At 41.7% G+C, this 22,432-nt stretch overlaps 1 protein-coding gene across 1 annotated transcript; it reads left to right on the top strand.

The window, feature by feature from the left end:
• The first annotated feature begins 1,949 nt into the window (after positions 1-1,949).
• On the top strand, positions 1,950-22,134 carry LOC143496612 (uncharacterized). Its single transcript, XM_076992792.1, has 11 exons — positions 1,950-2,629; positions 2,971-3,066; positions 3,177-3,407; positions 3,792-3,814; positions 4,138-4,256; positions 7,311-7,846; positions 15,194-15,598; positions 16,181-16,276; positions 16,385-16,633; positions 17,267-17,366; positions 21,538-22,134. Exons 1-11 carry the CDS (start codon positions 2,225-2,227, stop codon positions 22,089-22,091), a joined length of 2,814 nt encoding a protein of 937 aa, XP_076848907.1. The 5' UTR covers positions 1,950-2,224; the 3' UTR covers positions 22,092-22,134.
• The last annotated feature ends 298 nt before the right edge of the window (positions 22,135-22,432 follow it).

Below are 22,432 nucleotides of genomic sequence, written 5' to 3'. Positions count from 1 at the left end.
TTAGACGCCGAACTGAGTTAAGACGAGCTGCCTGTTTATGTTGATTACGGCATCTTCTTTAACGATGTCTTTGGTTGAGAACCAGTATTCTTTATGCAGCTGCCATGTTCACCACATAACCACCATTGTCAGCATTCATCTTGATTACTTATATGTATAAGTAATTAATGAATTAATTTGATTGGTTAAGAGTTAACAAGCTTAGTAGGCCAATTTGTAAACATTGCTCGGGGCACAATATATTATTTGAATTCTACAACTGTTCCACTGGAAAAAAAAATGCATATACTGTAAATTAATAAATACTATGTTGTAGTTTAACCAATTTCAATAGTTTGTTTTGTGAAAACAATAATTTCAGTTTAGTATGTATATTTATGTGCAGTATTGAACTAAAAACATTGGATCTAATTTACTTGACGCAATTACCCTTTCAAAAGTACATTTAACTGTTAATGGATTTGTGTTTGTACACACGTGCATGTGCAGTTCGGAGCGTTTTTAAAGGGATAATCAGCAGCCTCTTTTGTTTTTCAGACAGAACTGCACGTAAACTTCAGGTTAAGAACAACTTAGCGAGTTACAACAGGGTCAGACCACTCGTAGGTTCACAAACAAGTTTAAGTACGACGTGGGTTACGAAGGCATTTGGGAAACCAGTGTAAATTTAAGAATGTTCTTAAGTACGAGGTTACAAAGTAGGCCTACTTAGCATTAAGAACGTTACGGGAAACTCACCCCTGTTCAGTTAGAAAGCAACAATGATTGTGAATCAATTTCACCTGCTGTTGTGCAAATGGAACAGACAACAGGTAGAAATGACAATTAGCAAGCCCCTCCTTATATAGGAGTGGTTCTTCAGGTGGTGACCACAGACCTTTTCTCTGTTCTCATCCTTTCTAGCTGATGTTTTGGTCACTTTTGTATTTTGTCAGTTCTCTCACCATAGAGGTAGCATGATGTGGTGTCTACAAACCACAGAAGTTGTTCAGGTAGGTCAGCTCATCCAGGATGGCACATCAATGTGAGCTGTGGCAAGAAGATTTGCTGTGTCTGTCATCACAGTGTCCAGAACATGGAGCAGATACCAGGAGACATGGAGGGGGCCGTAGGAGGGCAACAACCCAACAGCAGGACCGCTAAATCCTCCTTTATGTAAGTGTAGCGCACATTTCATGTGGTGTTAACAGCAGTCATAATAAAATAACCGCCCGATTGGCGAAGGGCTAACTTTTGCCTAATGTATGCGTGGCATCCTCCAATCTCAACCAATTCGAATTTAGAAGCAAAATTTTGTCCTGCACACTCAGCACAACGCCGTTTCCTATAGGAGCTGCTTCAGCGAATCACAGCTGGGGATCGAGTGGTTCTGCCTACTGCTTTGTGCAGTCTACCAAGACCGCTACTCTTTCTTTCTTTTGTTCTTTCTGTTGATTACCCTCGTGTTAAGGATAGGTGTAGTAGCAAATAGTAGAAATCCTGCTATTAAAATTTATGAGAAATTAATGAGATTCATGAAATTAATCTCTCTCTCTCTCTCTCATCAGCTCTCTTTTTCATCTCCATCTCTCCCTGTATGTAGCTGTTGGAGCTGTTCCTCCACTCTCTGCTCCTCATGGTTTCTGCTCTTTTACAGTGTGAACACGGTTCTGTGAACACAGTTACTCCAGCTCCCTCTCTGGTCGTATGTGGGTCCTGCATGCTCTCTGCTGTATTCTATTCTCTGAACACCGAGGTCTTATTTGTGAATAAGAAATCAACAACTTTGCAATGCTAGTCCAGTGTCAGGAGTCTTAGCTTTTAACAATATATGTATTCATATATGAGACAGCTGAGGGTCGCTTGATTCACTTAGTCATGGTGCTCTGTCGCCATCTGGTGGAAAAATCATGTATGTTTACCAGCTTATTAACTCTTATACCAAAGCCCCTCCTCCCTGTACACGTCGGCCTTGTTGAGGAAGTAAATCTTGGAACGCCACACTAGTCTTTATTAATTATACGTTCAAGTGAGTTATAAATATTATAAAAACCTCTTAACTCTGGCATTTACTTCTTTCTGCCTTATTTCTGAAAGGAGTCTAAACTCCCTCAGCTGGATAAAGGACTACAGTGACTGACTCTCTCCTGTGCTACTGTGTTTTTTACAGAAGATCTAAAAGTGAAAGTGAAGTTTGTACAGAAGGAGACATTACAGAGAAACAGCACAGCAGCTGTTGGAGGAAATGGCTGCTACAATCCCTCTGTCAGAAGAAGAGTTTTCATGTCCTGTGTGCTGTGACATCTTCAGGGATCCTGTTATACTGTCATGTAGCCACAGTGTGTGTAAAACCTGTCTGCAGCAGTTCTGGGAAACCAAGGGATCTCAAGAATGTCCAGTTTGTAGGAGAAGATCTTCAAGAGACGAACCTCCCTGTAATCTTGTCCTAAAGAACTTGTGTGAGGCATTTCAAGCCAGCAGGATTCAGAGATCTTCAGCAGGGTCTGAGGTTCTCTGCAGTCTGCACAATGAGAAACTCAAAGTCTTCTGTCTGGAGGACCAACAGCCTGTGTGTTTGGTGTGTCAGATTTCAAAGGCACATAAAACTCATGACTGCTGTCCAGTAGAGGAAGCTGTGTGTGACTTTAAGGTATGAAATGTACACTTCTTATTTAATTGTTTTTAAATGTTTTTCCAGTGTTCACAATTATCATGAAATTCTAGATAGAATTTCTCAGATGATGAGATTTCCGACAACTAAATCAGACCTTCATTCACATTGAAAAATAATAGAATTAAAACATTGGTTATACAACCGGCTACAATATATCAAACATCTCCATTTGACGGTAAAAGGATGAAAAGGAATCATAGTAAACATGCCATTCTGTCCAGTTGTTATAATCTCTGAAATCTCCAGCACATCTATACAGATACAGTGATGAGTCCTGTAAGACTCACACTGTCCTCTACTAAACCCGTATTTTACAGAACAAACTCAAGACCTCACTGAAGTCTCTACAGCAGCATCTGAAGGTCTTAGAGGAACATAAACAAGTCTGTGAGAAAACAGCAGCACACATTAAGGTGAAAGGTCACTCTGAGTTCTGAATGGTGCTGTGATCACTGTCCACGTACACCATAATGAAACACACACATTTGGACAGTTTATATTTCCTCATCATCTCCCATTCCAGTATCAGGCCCAGCACACAGAGAGGCAGATAAAGGAGGAGTTTGAGAAGATCCACCAGTTTCTAAGAGATGAAGAAGCAGCAAGAATAGCTGCACTGAAGGAGGAAGAGGAGCAGAAGAGTCACATGATGAGGAGGAAGATTGAGGAGATGAGTGGAGAAATAGCAACTCTTTCAGATCAAATCAGAAACACAGAGAAGGAGATGGAAGCTGAGAACATCCCGTTCTTACTAGTAAGAATCACTCAGTCTGTATCTCTCTCTCTCTCTCTCACTCTCTCACTCTCTCACTCTCTCACTCTCTCACTCTCTCACTCTCTCACTCTCTCACTCTCTCACTCTCTCACTCTCTCACTCTCTCACTCTCTCTCACTCACTCTCTCTCTCACTCACTCTCTCACTCTCTCACACACACACACACACACACACACACACACACGCATAAGTAAAATGTTTTGACATTTGTTTTAGTTTGTGTGTGTGTGTGTGTGTGTGTGTGAGGGTCTTTAGACACATTGATGTTATCATATAAGGAAGATGCATGTTTGACCCTTATATAAACAAAATGACTAAAATTTGATTTCACTTTCTGTGTTTGTTCCTCTGTTTCCTTCTCAGAACGTGTCGTCCACACTGAAACAGTAAGTGAATATTATTTCTGTTTGATATATTGTGTTACACATTGTGTTTGTGAAATTGTTCTCATACATTCAAATCTTCAGTATGTGGTCTCTGTTATTTCAGAAACATGATATATGAAGACGGTATTTAAGAAAATATAAATACATTTTTGATACTGATTATGTGCAAAACGTGGTTAGATACACTGATATGTTTAATGAAAGATAATAATACAGCTTTGTACATTTCATGTGAAATTTTTTTCATGTGTTAATTTAAATGTTAAATAATTAGAATGATATATGCTAAAATATTATGATAATACAGCTTTATACACTTCCAGAGTTCATCACACCCCAAAACAACATAAGAAGGTGTCAGGAGCTCTGATCAATGTAGCAAAACATCTTTCCAACCTGAAGTTCAGAGTCTGGGAGAGAATGCAGAAGATTCTCCAGTACTGTGAGTTTTGGTGTTCTTTGATTAATTAGAGTAATTCTGTTCTCCTCACAATTAGAACTCTATAGAGAGAGAAACATTAACATTGTGTGTTTGGTACATGAACTATTCCAGTATTAAAGGCTGTATTAATATAAACAGTGAGGGGGACGACCAGTTGACTGCTGGTCTGAGGAGAGACAGTCAGTCCATGAGGAGATCTACACCACCCACTCTCCACCTCTACACACCACCCACTCTCCCCCTCTACACACCACCCACTCTCCCCCTCTACACACCACCCACTCTCCCCCTCTACACACCACCCACTCTCCCCCTCTACACACCACCCACTCTCCCCCTCTACACACCACCCACTCTCCCCCTCTACACACCACCCACTCTCCACCTCTACACACCACCCACTCTCCACCTCTACACACCACCCACTCTCCCCTTCTACACACCACCCACTCTCCCCTTCTACACACCACCCACTCTCCCCTTCTACACACCACCCACTCTCCCCTTCTACACACCACCCACTTTCCACCTCTACACCACCCACTCTCCACCTCTACACCACCCACTCTCCACCTCTACACCACCCACTCTCCCCCTCTACACACCACCCACTCTCTCCCCCTCTACACACCACCCACTCTCTCCCCCTCTACACACCACCCACTCTCTCCCCCTCTACACACCACCCACTCTCCCCTTCTACACACCACCCACTTTGTGAAGTTGGAGATACTAGCAGTGCTGAGTCACAGATGGAGGTGGAGAAGGTTCTACACCCACACTGTTCCAGGAACAGGACACACCACTCCAAACACCCAGACACATCTCCACCTCCCCACAGCCCAGAGTCCAGCTGAGCCCAAGCAGACACCCCCTGCTCCAGCCTCTGTGGGTCGGCGCCCCCCAGGGACCAACAGGTTCCCTTCATGTCAGCCAGGACCCTCCCTTGTCTGTTTGTCTGTCCCTGTCGGTGTGTATCCCTGTCACCATCTTAGTGTCTGTCCATGTCCCTGTCTGTGTCCCTGACACCATGTTTGTGTCAGTACCTGAGTTTTCCTTGGTGTTGTTGTCTCCACATCACTGTGTTTGTCTTTCTGTGTCACTGTGTCTGTCCTTGTTGTTGTGTGTGTCGCCCCCTGTTGTCCTGGTGAGGGTGTTGTAGTTGTAGCACGTCCAGGCATGAAAATCTGTCACCTTTCGGCGAAATTCGCCGTTTTGAAGTCGAAAAGGGTGACCTACGTGAATCGTGTAGATCCGAGGAGTTTTTTTTTTTTTTTTGGGGGGGGGGGGTCGGGGGTCGGGAGTTTATATGTATATATTTTAATTATCATATTGACTTAATAAGCAAACAGAGCACTTCCGAAATCGGCAATTCCAGCAGTTTCCGCCCAGAACCTTCATGGAGGCCAAATAGCGTTCAATCGTACGAACGTTCATGTTATTCATTTACTGCTAAGCAGGACGAGAAGTAGGACCTAGTGCTACACCGCGGACAAGTCAGAAGAGCGTACATTTACCACTACATTTACCAGATCGTACATTTCCCAGTGGATTTAATTGGGTTATTAATGGTTTCAATCGTTTGCATATTTTGCGGTAAAACAAAGTTACTGCCGTTCACTACAGCGTTGAACACTGTCAGAAAAAGCCACAAGCTCTTGTGATAAATAGGTAGATGGGCATACTAAGTTCGCGTCAACCCCGTGTAGTTAACGGCGACATAAAATGAGAAACAAGATTTTTTTTCTAGTGTGTCTGTAGTTGTAACTGGTGAATCCAGGGACGTGTGAGGATAACATTCGCGCCAGGGCTGAAAAGGTTGAAGATGAAGTTGTAAACGCTTGTCGTTTGAGTCTACCCTGTGCTTTAGCCCATGTTAGAAAATAAAAACACATGAACCGTGGTATTTTTACACTCATTTTCGCCGTATTTATTGGTTCATTAAGACGTAATGGTTTTGACTAAGCCATCCGGAATGGCGAAAACAGCTTCTCGCATTTACGGATCTGGCTCGTATATTGAATCCACTGACAAGACAGTCAAAACATTTTTTTAATGGATTTTACTATATTTTACGGAGCCCGTAAGGTGACATCACGTAAAAAATAATAACGCGTGGCCACGACTTATTAACGCGTGGGAACGAGATACTAATGTCGCCTTTCACACGCGGCAACAAAGTTTATTTTTCCCAGGGATGTTCGCGAACTGACTGCCCAATGAAGGTAAACCTGGCTTTATATAAAGTAATACTTAATTATCTTGTTCGCATGCGTTAATTATCTCGTTTGCACGCGTTAGTAAGTCGTGGCCACGTGTTATTATATTTTTTACATGATGTCACCTTACGGGCTCCGTAATATTTGGCATCACCTGTCGCTGTATGCCCGTACACCAGCAGCCACCCCCCCCCGTCGCCGTATCCTCATGACGTCACATGTCAATGCCCCCCACGTCAACGCCCCGTCGCCGTATCCCCATGACGTCACATGCCCCGCCCCCCGGTCTTCTCACCTTTTTAACCCCTGACCCATTTTCATGCCTGCACGTCGGTGGACTCCTCCCTGGAGGATCTGCTCCTGGGGGGTCTGGACACTGTGGTCCTCGTCCTCTGGTCCCGTCCTTCAGTCTGGGGACAGTCCACTGGTGTTAGTCACTCTGGGAGTAGCGCCCTTTAGTGGGGGAATTGTAACGGTATCCACCCACTAATGAGGACACACACACACTTCAGTACACACACACTAATAATACACACATGCAGTGTGACACTCAGTGTAACAGTAACACTGCACTAGTTAAGTGTCACATGTGATACTCAAATAATGAATACAAGATATGTAGAAATATATTAATGAATAAAAGTTTCAAGTGTCAAAACAACAAGCACACAAGTACTGCAGGGGTGTGTGGTGAACACACAACATCACCATCACTTCCCTCTTATCAACCTACTGCAGCATTTCACTCAGAGTAAAGGGCCTGCAGTCTGTAGATGTGACCTCATCACATAAACACATGAAGAACATGATGATTCATTCTGTTCTCTCTCCTCAGACCCTGTTACTCTGGACCCCAACACTGCACATCCACACCTCCACCTGTCTGATGATCTCACTACTGTAGAACGCAGACCACAGAAATCACTGCTTCCTGATAATCCAGAGAGATTTGATGAGTGGGAGTGTGTCCTGGGCTCTGAGGGCTTTAACTCAGGGACACACTGCTGGGATGTTGATGTTGGAGACAGTGATGACTGGATACTGGGTGTAATTAGAGAGTCTGAATGTAGAAAGGGAGGGAGGTTCTGGGATTCAGTGTGGAGTCTGCTGAACCTAATGGGCACTTATCGTACATACTGCCCAGGACAGCCATATCACGACTTCACACCTACAGAGAAAGTGCAGAGGGTCAGAGTTCAGCTGGACTGGGACAGGGGGAAAGTGACATTCACTGATATTCTAACCAGTTCACACCTGTGCACTATAACACACACTTTTACTGACACTGTTTTCCCTTTATTCTATAATTACAGTTCCTCCCCTATGAGGATCTTACCAGCAAAGATATCAGTAACTGTGGAACAGCAAAGTTAATGTTGCCTTGAATTATTCTGCATACATGTAATAATGAACATTAGATTATACACTGTAAAAAATGATTTTTTGACTTTATAAATATAATTAAGTTTTTAAGTTAATTAAGTTTTTTATTATCTAAAAGAATAATCTAGTATTGTGAGACGGACAGATAGTCGGACAGACCGACTTCCGTACTGGATGCTGCACTCGGTGCGCTCACTCTTCCTCTCTCTACAGAGCTACGAGAACCTTCTGATTTAGAGGCATTTCTCCCAGTCAAATCAGAACCAACACAATCACTGATACTGATACACAGTCACACAAACATGGAGCGCTGGCTAAAACGCAAATCTCCATCATCTCAAATTGAACCCAGGGGTGTAGTGGGGGGGGTGGACGCGGGGGGGACATTCACCCCGTCAACAACTTACCCCTAACCCCCCTCACGCTCAACAACTTACACTCGCCGCGACCCCTCAATTATTTTTTTAGGACTACACCACTGTAGATTGACCCCGACTACCCCACCTCCACCTGTATCCCCTGTTTAACCTACCCCACCTCCACCTGTATCCCCAGTTTAACCTACCCCACCTCCACCTGCATCTCCTATGCAACCTACCCCACCTCCACCTGCATCCCCTGTTTAACCTACCCCACCTCCACCTGTATCCCCAGTTTAACCTACCCCACCTCCACCTGTATCTCCAGTTTAACCTACCCCACCTCCACCTGTATCCCCTGTTTAACCTACCCCACCTCCACCTGCATCTCCTGTGTAACCTACCCCACCTCCACCTGTATCCCCAGTGTAACCTACCCCACCTCCACCTGCATCTCCTATGCAACCTACCCCACCTCCACCTGCATCCCCTGTGTAACCTACCCCACCTCCACCTGCTCAACAACTCTCAATGGCCGAGTTTCAGTTATCCAGACCCTCAATTTCTGTGCCAATCATGTTACCCACTGAACAAGGTAACATACTTTGCCATGTAACCATAGTGAATGTAAATGGAAGTTACTGATCTCTGATGTATAAAGAAAAAGCTAATCAAACTCATTCATTTATTTAAATCCTCCTTCCTTATTCCTCCCTCCCTAATTATTGTAGCATTTAATTAGTGGAGTCAAATTAAACACATTGAAAAGCATAACTTGTACCCAATGAATTCCTTGGAGTCTGTTCATTTCCTAAGAAACAACACACACAAACACGGGTCACAAAACCCATATCCCAAAAACTGTATCCCGTATTTTATTTTCAGTAAAACAGCCCTAATCATTTGCATTCGTGTTTCCAAGCCAGCCTGATAATGTCCTTCTCTCCCAATTCCTGGTAAGATTGCAGGAATGTGAACTTCTCCTCACTCATCATCATCTTCCTCAATGTCCTCACCAGGAACGTGTATGCCAGACTGCACTGCAATGTTATGAAGCATAGCACATACACTATTATGGCACAGCTCCGTGCTGGTGAATACAGAAGCCCCCCTGATGACTTGTGAAGGCACTGAAAACCCATTTTCCTGACCATCCTCATATGTTTTGGTCTTGCCCTCAGCTTGGATTGTTTTGGACGGAAGTATTTGATACACTAGGCCAAGTTTTCAACACCCCTCTGCCCCCGAACCCATTGACAGCTGTATTTGGAATTCCGCAAACCTCTAATATGCTCGTCTCTGAAAGACGCGTCCTGGCTTTTACCACACTGCTTGCCAGACGTACTATTCTCTTCAAATGGAAGCAATCTTCTCCACCTACTCACAACCAGTGACTCCATGAGGTGATTCGATACATTTACCTTGAGAAAATGCGCTCTTTTAAATCTGGGGTTCTTCAATCTTTTCAGGAGACATGGGGACCCTTTTTTATCGGTTCTTTATGACCAGAACTTCCTCCCGGTATGACGTTCCAGATATTCTTAGCTATTCTCCCCATGGAGGGGAATATAAGATTTGTGCTATATCTGTTTGTCCAATGACCTGCAGTATAGATATGTAACTGGAATTCTACCTTTTGTATTTTTTTATTTTTATTTTTATTTTTATTTTTATTATTATTATTATTATTATTTATTTATTTATTTTTGCTTATTCGTTTATTTATTTTATTGTATTACTTTTCTGTTGCTGTTGTCTTTTTTGCTTGGTGGGGACGGGAGGGGGGTTGTTTGATTCTGGGGTAGGCTTTCTTAACCCTAGGATGCATGGACGACCAATACCAACCAACCTGACCAATACCCCCTAACTTCCATGGGTGGGGTCAAAATAGACCCCAATTAGAATCAATGTGTTTTTGCAATGAATAAAAAAAAAGCTTTTAATTTTGGTTAAAGGTGATTATATTTATTATATTTGGGTCAACAAAACATGTCCAGATGAACAATATTCTGGATCCTCTACATCTGAGATATCAGATTCTGAGTCAATCCCACCGATGGACTCTTCATCCCATCCGTTCAGGATCATATCTCCAGAAAGGTCTCCGGGTATCCTAGCAGGCCTCTGAGTAGCCATGATAAATGTCTGTGCATTTATATGTAAGTAAAAGCACAGACATGCATGTGTGCCTGCACACACACACACGCCCCCCATTTAATAATGATATAATTGGTTACCTAACAGGTTAGCTTTTATTACAAGGAACCATAAATACAGTGAGTCTCTACATAACAAACACAGTAATATCAGCTAACTTACTAATCTACTGTAATGGTAGCTAGCTAAGTAATCCAACTAACACAGTACTAACATTACTACTAACCTTATTTTGTAGTTAGCTAGTTAAAACCCTCCCAGGTCTATTGATGCACTGGTGCGTCAAAGATGGATTTTAGACACGTCCATGTATTTTATTTCTATTAATTTTATTAAATACCTGTTTACTTTGCTGACCAACATGTTACTCTATGACAGAAAAGGCAAATGAGTTGATAAATTATGATAATACCCCTCTTATCGTCCTTGAGGTCAATTTGTCCCCACTGAATGTTTATCATTCAAAAAAATAGTAGTTGACTTTTTTCTTTTGCTTCATATTTTATGACAATTTCTAATTTGATGGGGACAAGTGATAAAGCATAAAATTGTCATGAAAATATTTTTTCAATGTGCTGAACACATATTGCACGCAGGTCGTCCTCAGGGGTCAATTTGACCCCAAGCTGTTTTAGCTGTTAAAACTTGTCTATCAGTGTGTGTGATCTAACATGACCACACCTGTAGGTGCACTTGATAGATCTGAGTTGATATATTTTGCTGATATACTTTGATAATTCCCACAGTAGAACTATTTCATGTTTGACTACTATCATGTTCACACTGTTTCGCAAATGGGTGGATTTTCATGTTGTTTTCATACTTTCATACTTCATATCTCTATAGAGCTAAAGTTTACAGTGGGCATAAAAACCTATTCCATGTTTTCACTAGTATTTGACATGTTCTTATTATCCTTTTTCTGGCTCACAATTGCCCCCCCCCAAAAAAAAACACACTCAAATAAACAAAAAAAAACATCTATTATTTTCTGTTGGTGGCGCTATAGTAAAGGCCCTATCCATCATCACCAAAACAAAACATTAATGTTGAGAAGTAAATTTGAGAAGATATATATAAAAAATTCAAGATTTAAGATTAAAATTTAAATTCTATTTTAAAGGTTTGACCTGATGGTGGCGCTAGAGGACAGGTCAACTCACGGATTTTCAAGGGGTTATTTATGTATTTAACAAATAAACAAAGCGCCTGTACCATAAAAGTGGTCAACAATGTTCTGTAAATCATTTTCTGGAGGTAAATATCCCTGGGGTCAGATTGACCCCAAGGACGAATCATGTTACTATATTCGAGTACAATAATACTTACATGTATGCTCCTGGTGGTGGGAATGCAGGCATCAGATGTGTAAGAGGGACAGAAATTGTATCCTGACAGTCACAATTGTTAAAAATCTAAAGTTCCCAAAGCAAAGCCTTGAGATTCTGTACGAAATGCTTGGGGTCATTTTTGACCCCACTTATGGAAAACTGGGGTAGTGATACAAAAACTGCAATTTCTTAAAATGTATAAAAACATAAAAAAAAATTCAAATGACCTCAAGTCACAAACATGTTTTATGAGGAATACCTGGAATATTGAAGTGTAAAAACTTTTCATTTCAGAGATTTTGAAGAAAAACATCCCTTGGGGTCACTTTTGACCCCACCTATGCATCCTAGGGTTAAGGGTTAAACAGTTTTTGTCATTTATCTTCTGTAAATACCAATCTTTATTTTTTGCCAGGTGTTCTGCGGTATTGTATATCTGTGTTGTGTTATAACCCTGAAAACTAATAAACATATGGGTACAAAAAAAGAAAACACATTTTCCAAGTGCCCAAAGCTCGCTCCACAACACTGTGCGTTCTCCGGTGTGACATGTTGTAGTTCTCTTCAGCCTCTGTGTGGGGGTTCAAGACAGGAGTAAGTAAATAGGTGCAGAGTGGATAACCACTGTCACCCAGGACGTGTCCACCAGCAAACGCACCCTCAGTTGCCATCTGACACACTACTGAATTTGTCCAAATGAAAGAGTCACTTCAGGCCACTTGACACCATCACCACCATCACAACCACCAATAGTTAGGGCTCAAGAGGCTGGGGATGAGTGTGTGTGGGGATGAATGTGTGTGGGGATGAGTGTGTGTGGGAATGAGTGTGTGTGGGGATGAATGTGCCATCCACTACACCAACAATTCCAGGAATTGTTGCAATTGCATGAAAACATATTTTGGTTTCTTGCAATGCATCCCTTGTTTGTGGAAATATTATGTATGTTGGTGCATATTGCAGTAGAGCTTTAGTCACAGCACACACACATTTACACACAGCAGCTTTGCTTAGACTGTAGACATCACCAAGAGTGCTGCCATCCACCACTGGTATAAAAACAAAGTGCTGTCAGTAGCTGAATGGTGTGATTGAAGCAACATTTCTTCTGGTGCCTCTTGTTAACTCCTCCTGTATGAGACCAAGGAGAGCCATGATCTCCTCCCTAGGCAGGCGGTATCTGTCACACTGTACATCATCACGAAGATCAAGTTGACCCACCCTTAGACGCAGAACTGAGTTAAGATGAGCTGCCTGTTCATGTTGATTACGGCGTCTTCTTTAACGATGTCCTTAGTTGAGAACCAATATTCTTTGTACAGCTGCCATGTTCACCACATAACCACCATTATCAGTAATTAAGTTGTTGTAATTAATGAATGAATTTGATTGGTTAAGAGTTAACAAGCTTACAAGCCAATTTGTAACCATTGCTTGGGGAACAATATATTATTTGAATTCTACAAATGTTCCACTGGAAAAAATTGCATATTTTAATATATTAATAAATACTATGTTGTATTTTAACCAATTTCAATAGTTTGTTTCATGAAAACAATAATTTTAATTTAGTATGTATATTTATGTGCAGTATTGAACTAAGGATGTTGGCTCCTCCCACTTTTCTCCAGTACTAGAGGAGTTTGGCTCCTCTCATCTTCAATCTGTACTAGAGGAGTTTGGCTCATCCCACCTCCCACCAGAACTAGAGGAGTTTAGCCCCTCCCACTTTCCTCCAGCTCTGCAGGGCCTTTGCTCCTCCCACTTTCTCCAGCATTGAGGGGGCGTGGCTTATCTGACCCTCTCCTGCAGGTCTGGAGGCCCACTGCTCTCCTCATTTGTTCTGATACACTCTTTGTCTTCTCCTCCTTCTCTGCTTTCCTTTCTGCCTTCTTCTCTGCCTGTTTCTCCTCCCTCTTGGGTGGATGAGTGCGACACAAATAATGAGGGGTTCTCTAACTGGGTGTCCTAGTAGTATTATCTATGTATTGGCTTGCTCACTGGGGGCTAGGACTCAGCACTTGTAAAGCTGCTTTGTGACAACAACTGTTGTAAAAAGCGCTATATAAATAAAATTTGATTGATTGATTGATTGATTGATTGATTGGGTGTAACGATGTATGCATTGTGGAGTGAGGAGGTGGACACAAACGCTGAGGAGAGCGAGATTTAGTAGACGGAATTCCGAATTCAGAGTTGAACAGGCAGGCATGGGTCATAACGGGTGAGACGTCAAAACATGAAACGTTGCCAACATGGAGAGACATGACGGGAGACTAAAGACTAAGACAACGAACGCTAAACTTTAAACAAAACAAAACACAGGCTAAATGTGTAACATACTAAACAATCAGGATACTGAAAACGCAGGCTACTGAAAACGCAGTGTGACACTGTGCAGACGTTTCCATCTCTCTTTTTAGGTAGAGGGATCTGAACTTTATCCACCAATCATAATAACAGAGTAGAGGGATCTGAACTTAATCCACCAATCATAATAATAGAGTAGAGGGATCTGAACTTTATCCACCAATCATAATAATAGAGTAGAGGGATCTGAACTTTATCCACCAATCATAATAATAGTGTAGAGGGATCTGAACTTTATCCACCAATCATAATAACAGAGTAGAGGGATCTGAACTTTATCCACCAATCATAATAATAGAGTAGAGGGATCTGAACTTTATCCACCAATCATAATAACAGAGTAGAGGGATCTGGTCATGTGACTAACATTATCTTCATGTTTGATCTATTTTTCCTCTCTGTTCCTCCAGCTGCAGGAGTCTCTCTGTCTCCTGTCTCACTCTCAGACATAATGTCCTCCTGTCTCCACTCTCTCTCTCTCTCTTCAGGTCTCTTTTTCATCTCCATCTCTCTCTGTATGGAGCTGTTCCTCCACTCTCTACTCTGTTGGTTTCTGCCCTTTTAACACAGTGTGATCAATCTGTGATGTTACTCCAGTGCTGGTCCAGTATCAGGAGTTTAGATTTTAATGACATGACAACATGTGTTTAATGTAATTTAATATTTTCATATTTAAAATATGCTGAAATGAGATCTGATTAATCTTTTGGCCTACTGAGTTTAGTCATTCTTGTATGACCATTGAACACATCCTAACAGTGATCTGTTCTACAGCTGCAGTTCTCTACACTCTGACAATACAGAGACAGCTGAGGGTCGCCTGATTCACTTAGTATAAATGAACTGTCACCAACTGTTGGAGAAATCATATATGTTTTTCAGCTTATTAACTTTTATACCAAAGCCCCTCCTCCCTGTACACGTCTGCATGTTTGAGGAAGTAAATCTTGGAGTCACACACTAGTCTTCTGTGTTCAAACTCCCTCAGCTGGATAAAGGACTACAGTGACTGATTCTCTCCTGTGCTACTGTATTTATTACAGAAGATCTAAAAGTGAAAGTGAAGTTTGTACAGAAGGAGACATTACAGAGAAACAGCACAGCAGCTGTTGGAGGAAATGGATGCTACAAACCCTCTGTCAGAAGAAGAGTTTTCATGTCCTGTGTGCTGTGACATCTTCAGGGATCCTGTTATACTGTCATGTAGCCACAGTGTGTGTAAAACCTGTCTGCAGCAGTTCTGGGAAACCAAGGGGTCTCAAGAATGTCCAGTTTGTAGGAGAAGATCTTCAAGAGATTATCCTCCCTGTAATCTTGTCCTAAAGAACTTGTGTGAGGCTTTTCTAGCGAGCAGGAGTCAGAGATCTTCAGCAGGGTCTGAGGTGCTCTGCAGTCTGCACAATGAGAAACTCAAAGTCTTCTGTCTGGAGGACCAGCAGCCTGTGTGTTTGGTGTGTCAGATTTCAAAGGCACATAAAACTCACAACTGCTGTCCAGTAGAGGAAGCTGTGTGTGACTTTAAGGTATGAAATGTACACTAATGTTTTAACTGTAATGTTTTCCAATGTTTACAATTATCTTGAAATATACTGCTCAAAAAAATAAAGGGAACACTAAAATAACACATCCTAGATCTCAATTAATAAAAATCTTTGAAATCATTTGAAAATCTCTCATTTTTACCTGTTGTCTGTTCCATTTGCACAAGAGCAGATGAAATTGATTCACAATCAGTGTTGCTTCCTATCTGAACACGAAGTGTGGATGACTTGGAGTTACATTGTGTTGTTTAAGTGTTCCCTTTATTTTTTTGAGCAGTGTATATGTTACAGAGTCTAGATTAAATTTGTCAGATGATGAGATTTCCGACAACTAAATCAGACCTTCATTCCCAGTGAAACTTAATATAAATAAAATATTGATATACAACCTGCTACAAAATATAAAACATGTCCTTTTGATAATAAAAGGATGAAAGGAATCATATTAAACATGCCATTCTGTCCAGTCGTTAAAATCTCTGTAATCTCCAGCACATCTACACAGATGTATATATACAGTCCTGAAAGACTCATACAGTCCTCTACTAAACCCGTATTTTACAGAACAAACTCAAGACCTCACTGGAGTCTCTACAGCAGCATTTGAAGGTCTTAGAGGAAAATAAACATGCCTGTGAGAAAACAGCAGCACACATTAAGGTGAAAGGTCACTGAGTTCTGAATGGTACTGTGATCACTGTCCACGTACACCATAATGAAACACACACATTTGGACAGTTAATATTTTCTCATCATCTCCCATTCCAGTATCAGGCCCAGCACACAGAGAGGCAGATAAAGGAGGAGTTTGAGAAGATCTACCAGTTTCTAAGAGATGAAGAAGCAGCAAGAATAGCTGCACTGAAGGAGGAAGAGGAGCAGAAGAGTCACATGATGAGGAGGAAGATTGAGGAGATGAGTGGAGAAATAGCATCTCTTTCAGATCAAATCAAAAACACAGAGAAGAAGATGGAAGCTGAGAACATCCTGTTCTTACTAGTAAGAATTACTCAGTCTGTATCGTTTTAGTGTGTGTGTGTGTGTGTGTGTGTAAGGGTCTTTAGAAACATTGATGTTATTATCATACAAGGAAGAAGCATTTTTGACCCTCATATAAACAAAATGACTAAAATTTGATTTCATTTTCTGTGAAAAAAATGTATTTCATTCCTCTGTATCCTTTTCAGAATGTGTCGTCCACATTGAAACAGTAAGTGATTATTATTTCTGTTTGATATATTGTGTTACACATTGTGTTTGTGAAATTATTCTGATACATTCAGATCGTCAGTATGTGGTCTCTGTTATTTCAGAAACAAGAAATATGAAGATGGTATTTAAGAAAATAAAAATACATTGATACTGATGATGTGCAAAAAGTGGAAAGATACACTGATATGTTTAATGAAAGATAATAATACAGCTTTATACATTTCCAGTGAAAGATTTTTCACTTGTAAATACAAATTTTGAATAATTTCAATATGATATATATTAATATATTATAATGATAGTACAGCTTTATACATTTCCAGTGAAAGATTTTTCACTTGTAAATACAAATTTTGAATAATTTCAATATGATATATATTAATATATTATAATGATAGTACAGCTTTATACATTTCCAGAGTTCATCACACCCCAAAGGAACATGAGAAGGTGTCAGGAGCTCCGATCAATGTAACAAAACATCATTCCAACCTGAAGTTCAGAGTCTGGGAGAGAATGCAGAAGATTCTCCAGTACTGTGAGTTTTGGATCTTGGATACTAGGGGTCTATAGGAAGTCCGGTACCCTGAGTCTGAGCTCCATGGATCTCCATCCCTGAGGGACCAAGCGTGTCAGCTGGGACTCTCCCTTGTCTCTGTGTCTGTCTCTGTCTGTCTCCCTGTCATCATCTTTGTGTCTGTGTCTTTTCTTTTCTGCGTCCCTGTCAGTCTTTGTTTCTGTGTTTGACTCTGTCTTTGTCCCTGTCTCCATCTTTGTGTCTGTCCCAGTGTTGTCCTTTGAGTTGTTGTCCCACCCCCTCAAGTGGTGACTGAAGCAACTTTCTTTACTCGTGTCTGCGTTATTCCGATACGTAAAGGAAACTTCCCCAAAGCTCCGTGATGAACAAAACAAAACGGTTGTTTATTCCAGGCTATACATGTGATGAAATAAACTTAAAACAAAACTTTCAAACCATGGTTAGGTCCTTCCAAATATATGATGCAACACAAACCGTAACGCTAAACACGGTAATAAAACTGTGTTGCTACCAGCATTCTCAACTACTCACTTATCCCCCAAAACCAATGGCGCATTTCCACACGGGCCTGCTTGGCGCGGTACGGTTCGATACGGATCGATTTGCAACGGAACGGTACGGTCGCGTTGTGTTTCCATTACAATGGTGGACCACCACAATGTGGGTGGAGTCGCTGTTGGCGCGCGGGTTGTAGTGCCGTGACATCATTTGTATGCGACCACAACACCGTACAACAATGGACGAGATGGCGATAGCGGAGGAGTCGCTCTCCTGTGACGGAACCTGTGACAACACTCCCTGGCCAATCAGTGTCATGCTCACTGTTGCCAACTCCTCAGTAAGGAAAGTCGCTATTGGTTGTCCTAAAAGTCGCTAGAATTCGCTAAATGACGTCATCACCTAATTTGCATAATACATGTTTTTTGAAGCTGTAAAATAATAACGTTGGGAGAGAAAAAAATGAGTAAAAACACCCTAAATATGTTAGAACTACAAATGAACAACATCTGTTGTCTTTGAAATAGGTCACTTCTCAAAATAACTACATGACTTTAATGCTTTGTATAAATAATTGTTTACGTAAATTACATAAATAATGTTTTTTTGCTGTGTTGTTAATTGTTAGTATATGAGTAGCAGTTAGCAGGAACTAGTTGGCATAGAAATCAACCTTACAATACAGGCAGTATGCCCGTGTATTATCTCCAATACATGGCTTTAGCCTGCCTTAAATTCAGGATTTGATTCCCACTCTTTCCTGTATTTTTGAGAATAGAGTTTAGAGTGAGACATGATGAGCAAGTTAGCTAGATGTTAAGCTTTCACAGAGACGCACATACTGTGGAGAGTTAGCTAAATGTTTAAGCTAGATGTTTAGCTTTCACAGAGATGCACTGTGGACGAGACGAGTGACTGGCTATGTGGTGAATGAGGTGAAGAATGACTGAGACTGTGTGAGTTAAATGCAGTGATTTCTTTTCGTGTCTCACTGAAGACTAAAGCATTTATATTTACATCCCCCATCAGCGGCAGCTTTGGGCATGAATAGACACCGTTAAACAGCAGCGTGACTACGGGCCGGGGCCGCAGTGCGCGGCAGTGGCTCCTCCACGGGCTGAGTTAAACCACCGGCGGCCAGCGGCCCGGTGGCCCACCAGCCCACTAACCCATCGGCCCACCGGGGAAATCCCCGGTAGCAATGTATGCCAGTCCGCCCCTGAGTTAGCAACACTGGTCATGCTGTTCTTCCACGTCACAGAAGTTTTCCGCTTTGGAACGGTTAGAACCTCGAGCGAGTAGGTACGAAAAAAGTACCTGAAGATATCGGCAAACTGGTACCTGGTACTAATGGAAACACTCACAAACCGTTGCGAATCGAACCGTACCACGCCAAGCAGGCCCGTGTGGAAATGCGCCATAACATGAGCTTCCCGCCCCGTCGCCACTTAGCTCTTAAAGAGACAGTGACCTAATTACTTCACTTAAACCAGTGGTTCCCAAAGTGGGGGGCGCACTTTAGCAAAAAGAATAAGTAAATTTATTATAAAAAAACATTTTGCATCCTTTCTGGGGAAACTTTAGAAGCAAAATAAGACATTTTCCCAGCATACTTCCTTAAAATATGGTTATTAATAAATTTACTAAACTCCTTCCAAAACCTTTGTGTGAAGGAGCAAAGCCAAAAGAGATGTGTTACGGAGCTTGGAAGTAAAGCCTGGTTTCGCGAGTGACCGTAGCGCGTAACTCCGCCCAACTCACGCGACCCTGCACGAACGGTGGAGGCGTTTATACTTGCGCAAGCTTCACTGCAGTGTTCTCCGAAACGATAGGTGGCGATAGGTGGCAGTGGAGAATAAAAAACCCCTGCAAAACCGGTGAAAGAACATTTTTACCTGACGCTACACCAGGCATCAAAATAAATAAATATATACACACACTATATATATACATAGATCTTTATAGATAGAAATATATATGAATTTGCGCAAATGGTGGAGGCGTTTATACTAGCCGCGTCACATTCTTTGTAGTTTTGTCCGAAACAATATGTGGTAGTATAAAGAAACACCCCTCAAAAACAGGGGAAGAAACATTTACCTGAAGAATTTTAATGTTGCTTTGTGTTTCAGGTTTGAAAAGTGCTGGAATTTAGGCTAAAGTACTTGAAAATGCTTGAAATTGTAACTACTTCATTTCACAACAAATATCTGTCTGACTGAACAGTTCTATGGTATTACGTTAACAAATACGAGCCTCTTGTAATTCCAGGACGAAACATGAGAGAACGTGAAGACGTTAAGATTGGGCGTTTTGAAAATAAACCACCATTAAATAATGTGATTAAAAAGCGAATTATTTCGAAACATTTCGAGTATATGTATAAATATTTAACTTAATTAAGTTTAACGTGCTGGGAAATATTGAAATGGACCTTGAAAGTGACGTGCAAGTGCTTGAATGCCACCTTGTATAGGTGTATGAACCCTGCAAATATGACTTTGTTCATTGCGCTGAGGCACGGCGCGCGCGAAGTTACAAAATTCGAGAGGTGCACGAGCAGACACACGTGTAAATAGTGCACGACTTCGCGAATCGACCACACGTGCGGAGCCACCGCAATTACGTCATTTTTGCCGCGTGGACCCTCGCGACGCGTCAAGTATAAACCCGGCTTAAAACATGTGCACATGTGTCAATATGGGGGTGGGTGTGTAGGGGGGGGGGGTGCAAAAATATTCTTATCTACTAAAGGGGGGCACGGCAGAAAAAGTTTGGGAACCACTGACTTAAACAAATGGTGCCTGTAGACATTTATATTTACATAATCAGTAAAAATATCACCTTTGGCATCTTAATACTATATTAAACAGCAATATATACACACATATGCACCTCTTTAGGGAAATTGGCAGTCCCTGACAAATTCTCCCTGAGTGTGTGTCTGTGTCTCTCTGTTCAATAAAAAGTAATGTCTGAGTGTGTGTGCATGAATGTGTGTGTGCTTGTGTGCCCAGTGGTGGATGGTGCTCTGCCACTAGGGTCTGTCCTCTCTCCCCTTCCTGCACCCCATTCAGTCCCCCAGGGGGCTGTGGATCCCGGTAGAGAGTACGCTGTGCGCAATTGGCTGCCGCTTCTCGCCGGTGTGTGTGATTGGTTGTCTGTGACTTGTACCTGTGTTAAAATTGTAAAGCGCCTTGAGTATTCTGAAAGGCGCTATATAATTCGAACATTCATTCATTCATAAAAAAGTAAATTAACTAAATACATTTACACACAATGCAAAGAAGGTCCTTATATTTTGTCTCCTACACCACTTGTGTTAGTCACTCTGGGAGTAGCGTCCTTTAGTGGGGGAACTGTAACGGTATCTACCCACTAATGAGGACACACACACACTTCAGTACACAGACACTCATAATACACACATGCAGTGTGACACTCAGTGTAACAGTAACACTGCACTAGTTAAGTGTCACATGTGATAATCAAATAATGAATCCAAGATATGTACTGCAGGGGTGTGTGGTGAACACACAACATCACCATCACTTCCCTCTTATCAACCTACTGCAGCATTTCACTCAGAGTAAAGGGTCTGCAGTTTGTAGATGTGACCTCATCACATAAACGCATGAAGAAAATGATGATTCATTCTGTTCTCTCTCCTCAGACCCTGTTACTCTGGACCCCAACACTGCACATCCACGCCTCCACCTGTCTGATGATCTCACTACTGTAGAACGCAGACCACAGAAATCACTGCTTCCTGATAATCCAGAGAGATTTGATGTGTGGGCGTGTGTCCTGGGCTCTGAGGGCTTTAACTCAGGGACACACTGCTGGGATGTTGATGTTGGAGACAGTGAATACTGGGAACTGGGTGTAATTAGAGAGTCTGAATGGAGAAAGGGAGGGAGGGTCTGGGGTTCAGTGTGGCGTCTGGGCTACAGTAAAATCACTGGTAAATACTGGACATACTGCCCAGGACAGAAAGATCACTACTTCACACCTACAGAGAAAGTGCAGAGGGTCAGAGTTCAGCTGGACTGGGACAGGGGGAAAGTGACATTCACTGATCTTCTAACCAGTTCACACCTGCACACTATAACACACACTTTTACTGACACTGTTTTCCCATTATTCTGCAGTTACAGTTCCTCTCCTATGAGGATCTTACCAGCAAAGATATCAGTAACCAGCAAAGTTAATGTTGCCTTGAATTAATCTTTATATATAAGAATGAACGTGTAGAAGAATTAGTTTTGTTCACTGGAAAATGTTACAGTTGATTAATCAATGAGAAATTTGTAATAAAAAGTGACATCTCATTCCTAATCCATAGGGTTCTATATGACATTGGTCCACCCTTTGCATCTAGAACAGCTTCAGCTATTGTGGGAAGGCTGTCCACAAGGTTTAGGAGTGTGTTTATGGGGAATTTTGACCATTCTTTCAGAAGTGCATTTGTAAGGTCACATACTGATGTTGGACGAGAAGACCTGGCTCTCAGTCTCCGCTCTAATTCATCCCAAAGGTGTTCTATCGGGTTGAGGTCAGGACTCTGT

This window comes from Brachyhypopomus gauderio, unplaced genomic scaffold, assembly GCF_052324685.1.
Source record: "Brachyhypopomus gauderio isolate BG-103 unplaced genomic scaffold, BGAUD_0.2 sc97, whole genome shotgun sequence".
In the NCBI taxonomy this organism is placed as follows: domain Eukaryota; kingdom Metazoa; phylum Chordata; class Actinopteri; order Gymnotiformes; family Hypopomidae; genus Brachyhypopomus; species Brachyhypopomus gauderio.
Note: the sequence above shows the minus strand (reverse complement) of the source record. Positions and strands in the feature narration are given on the sequence as shown.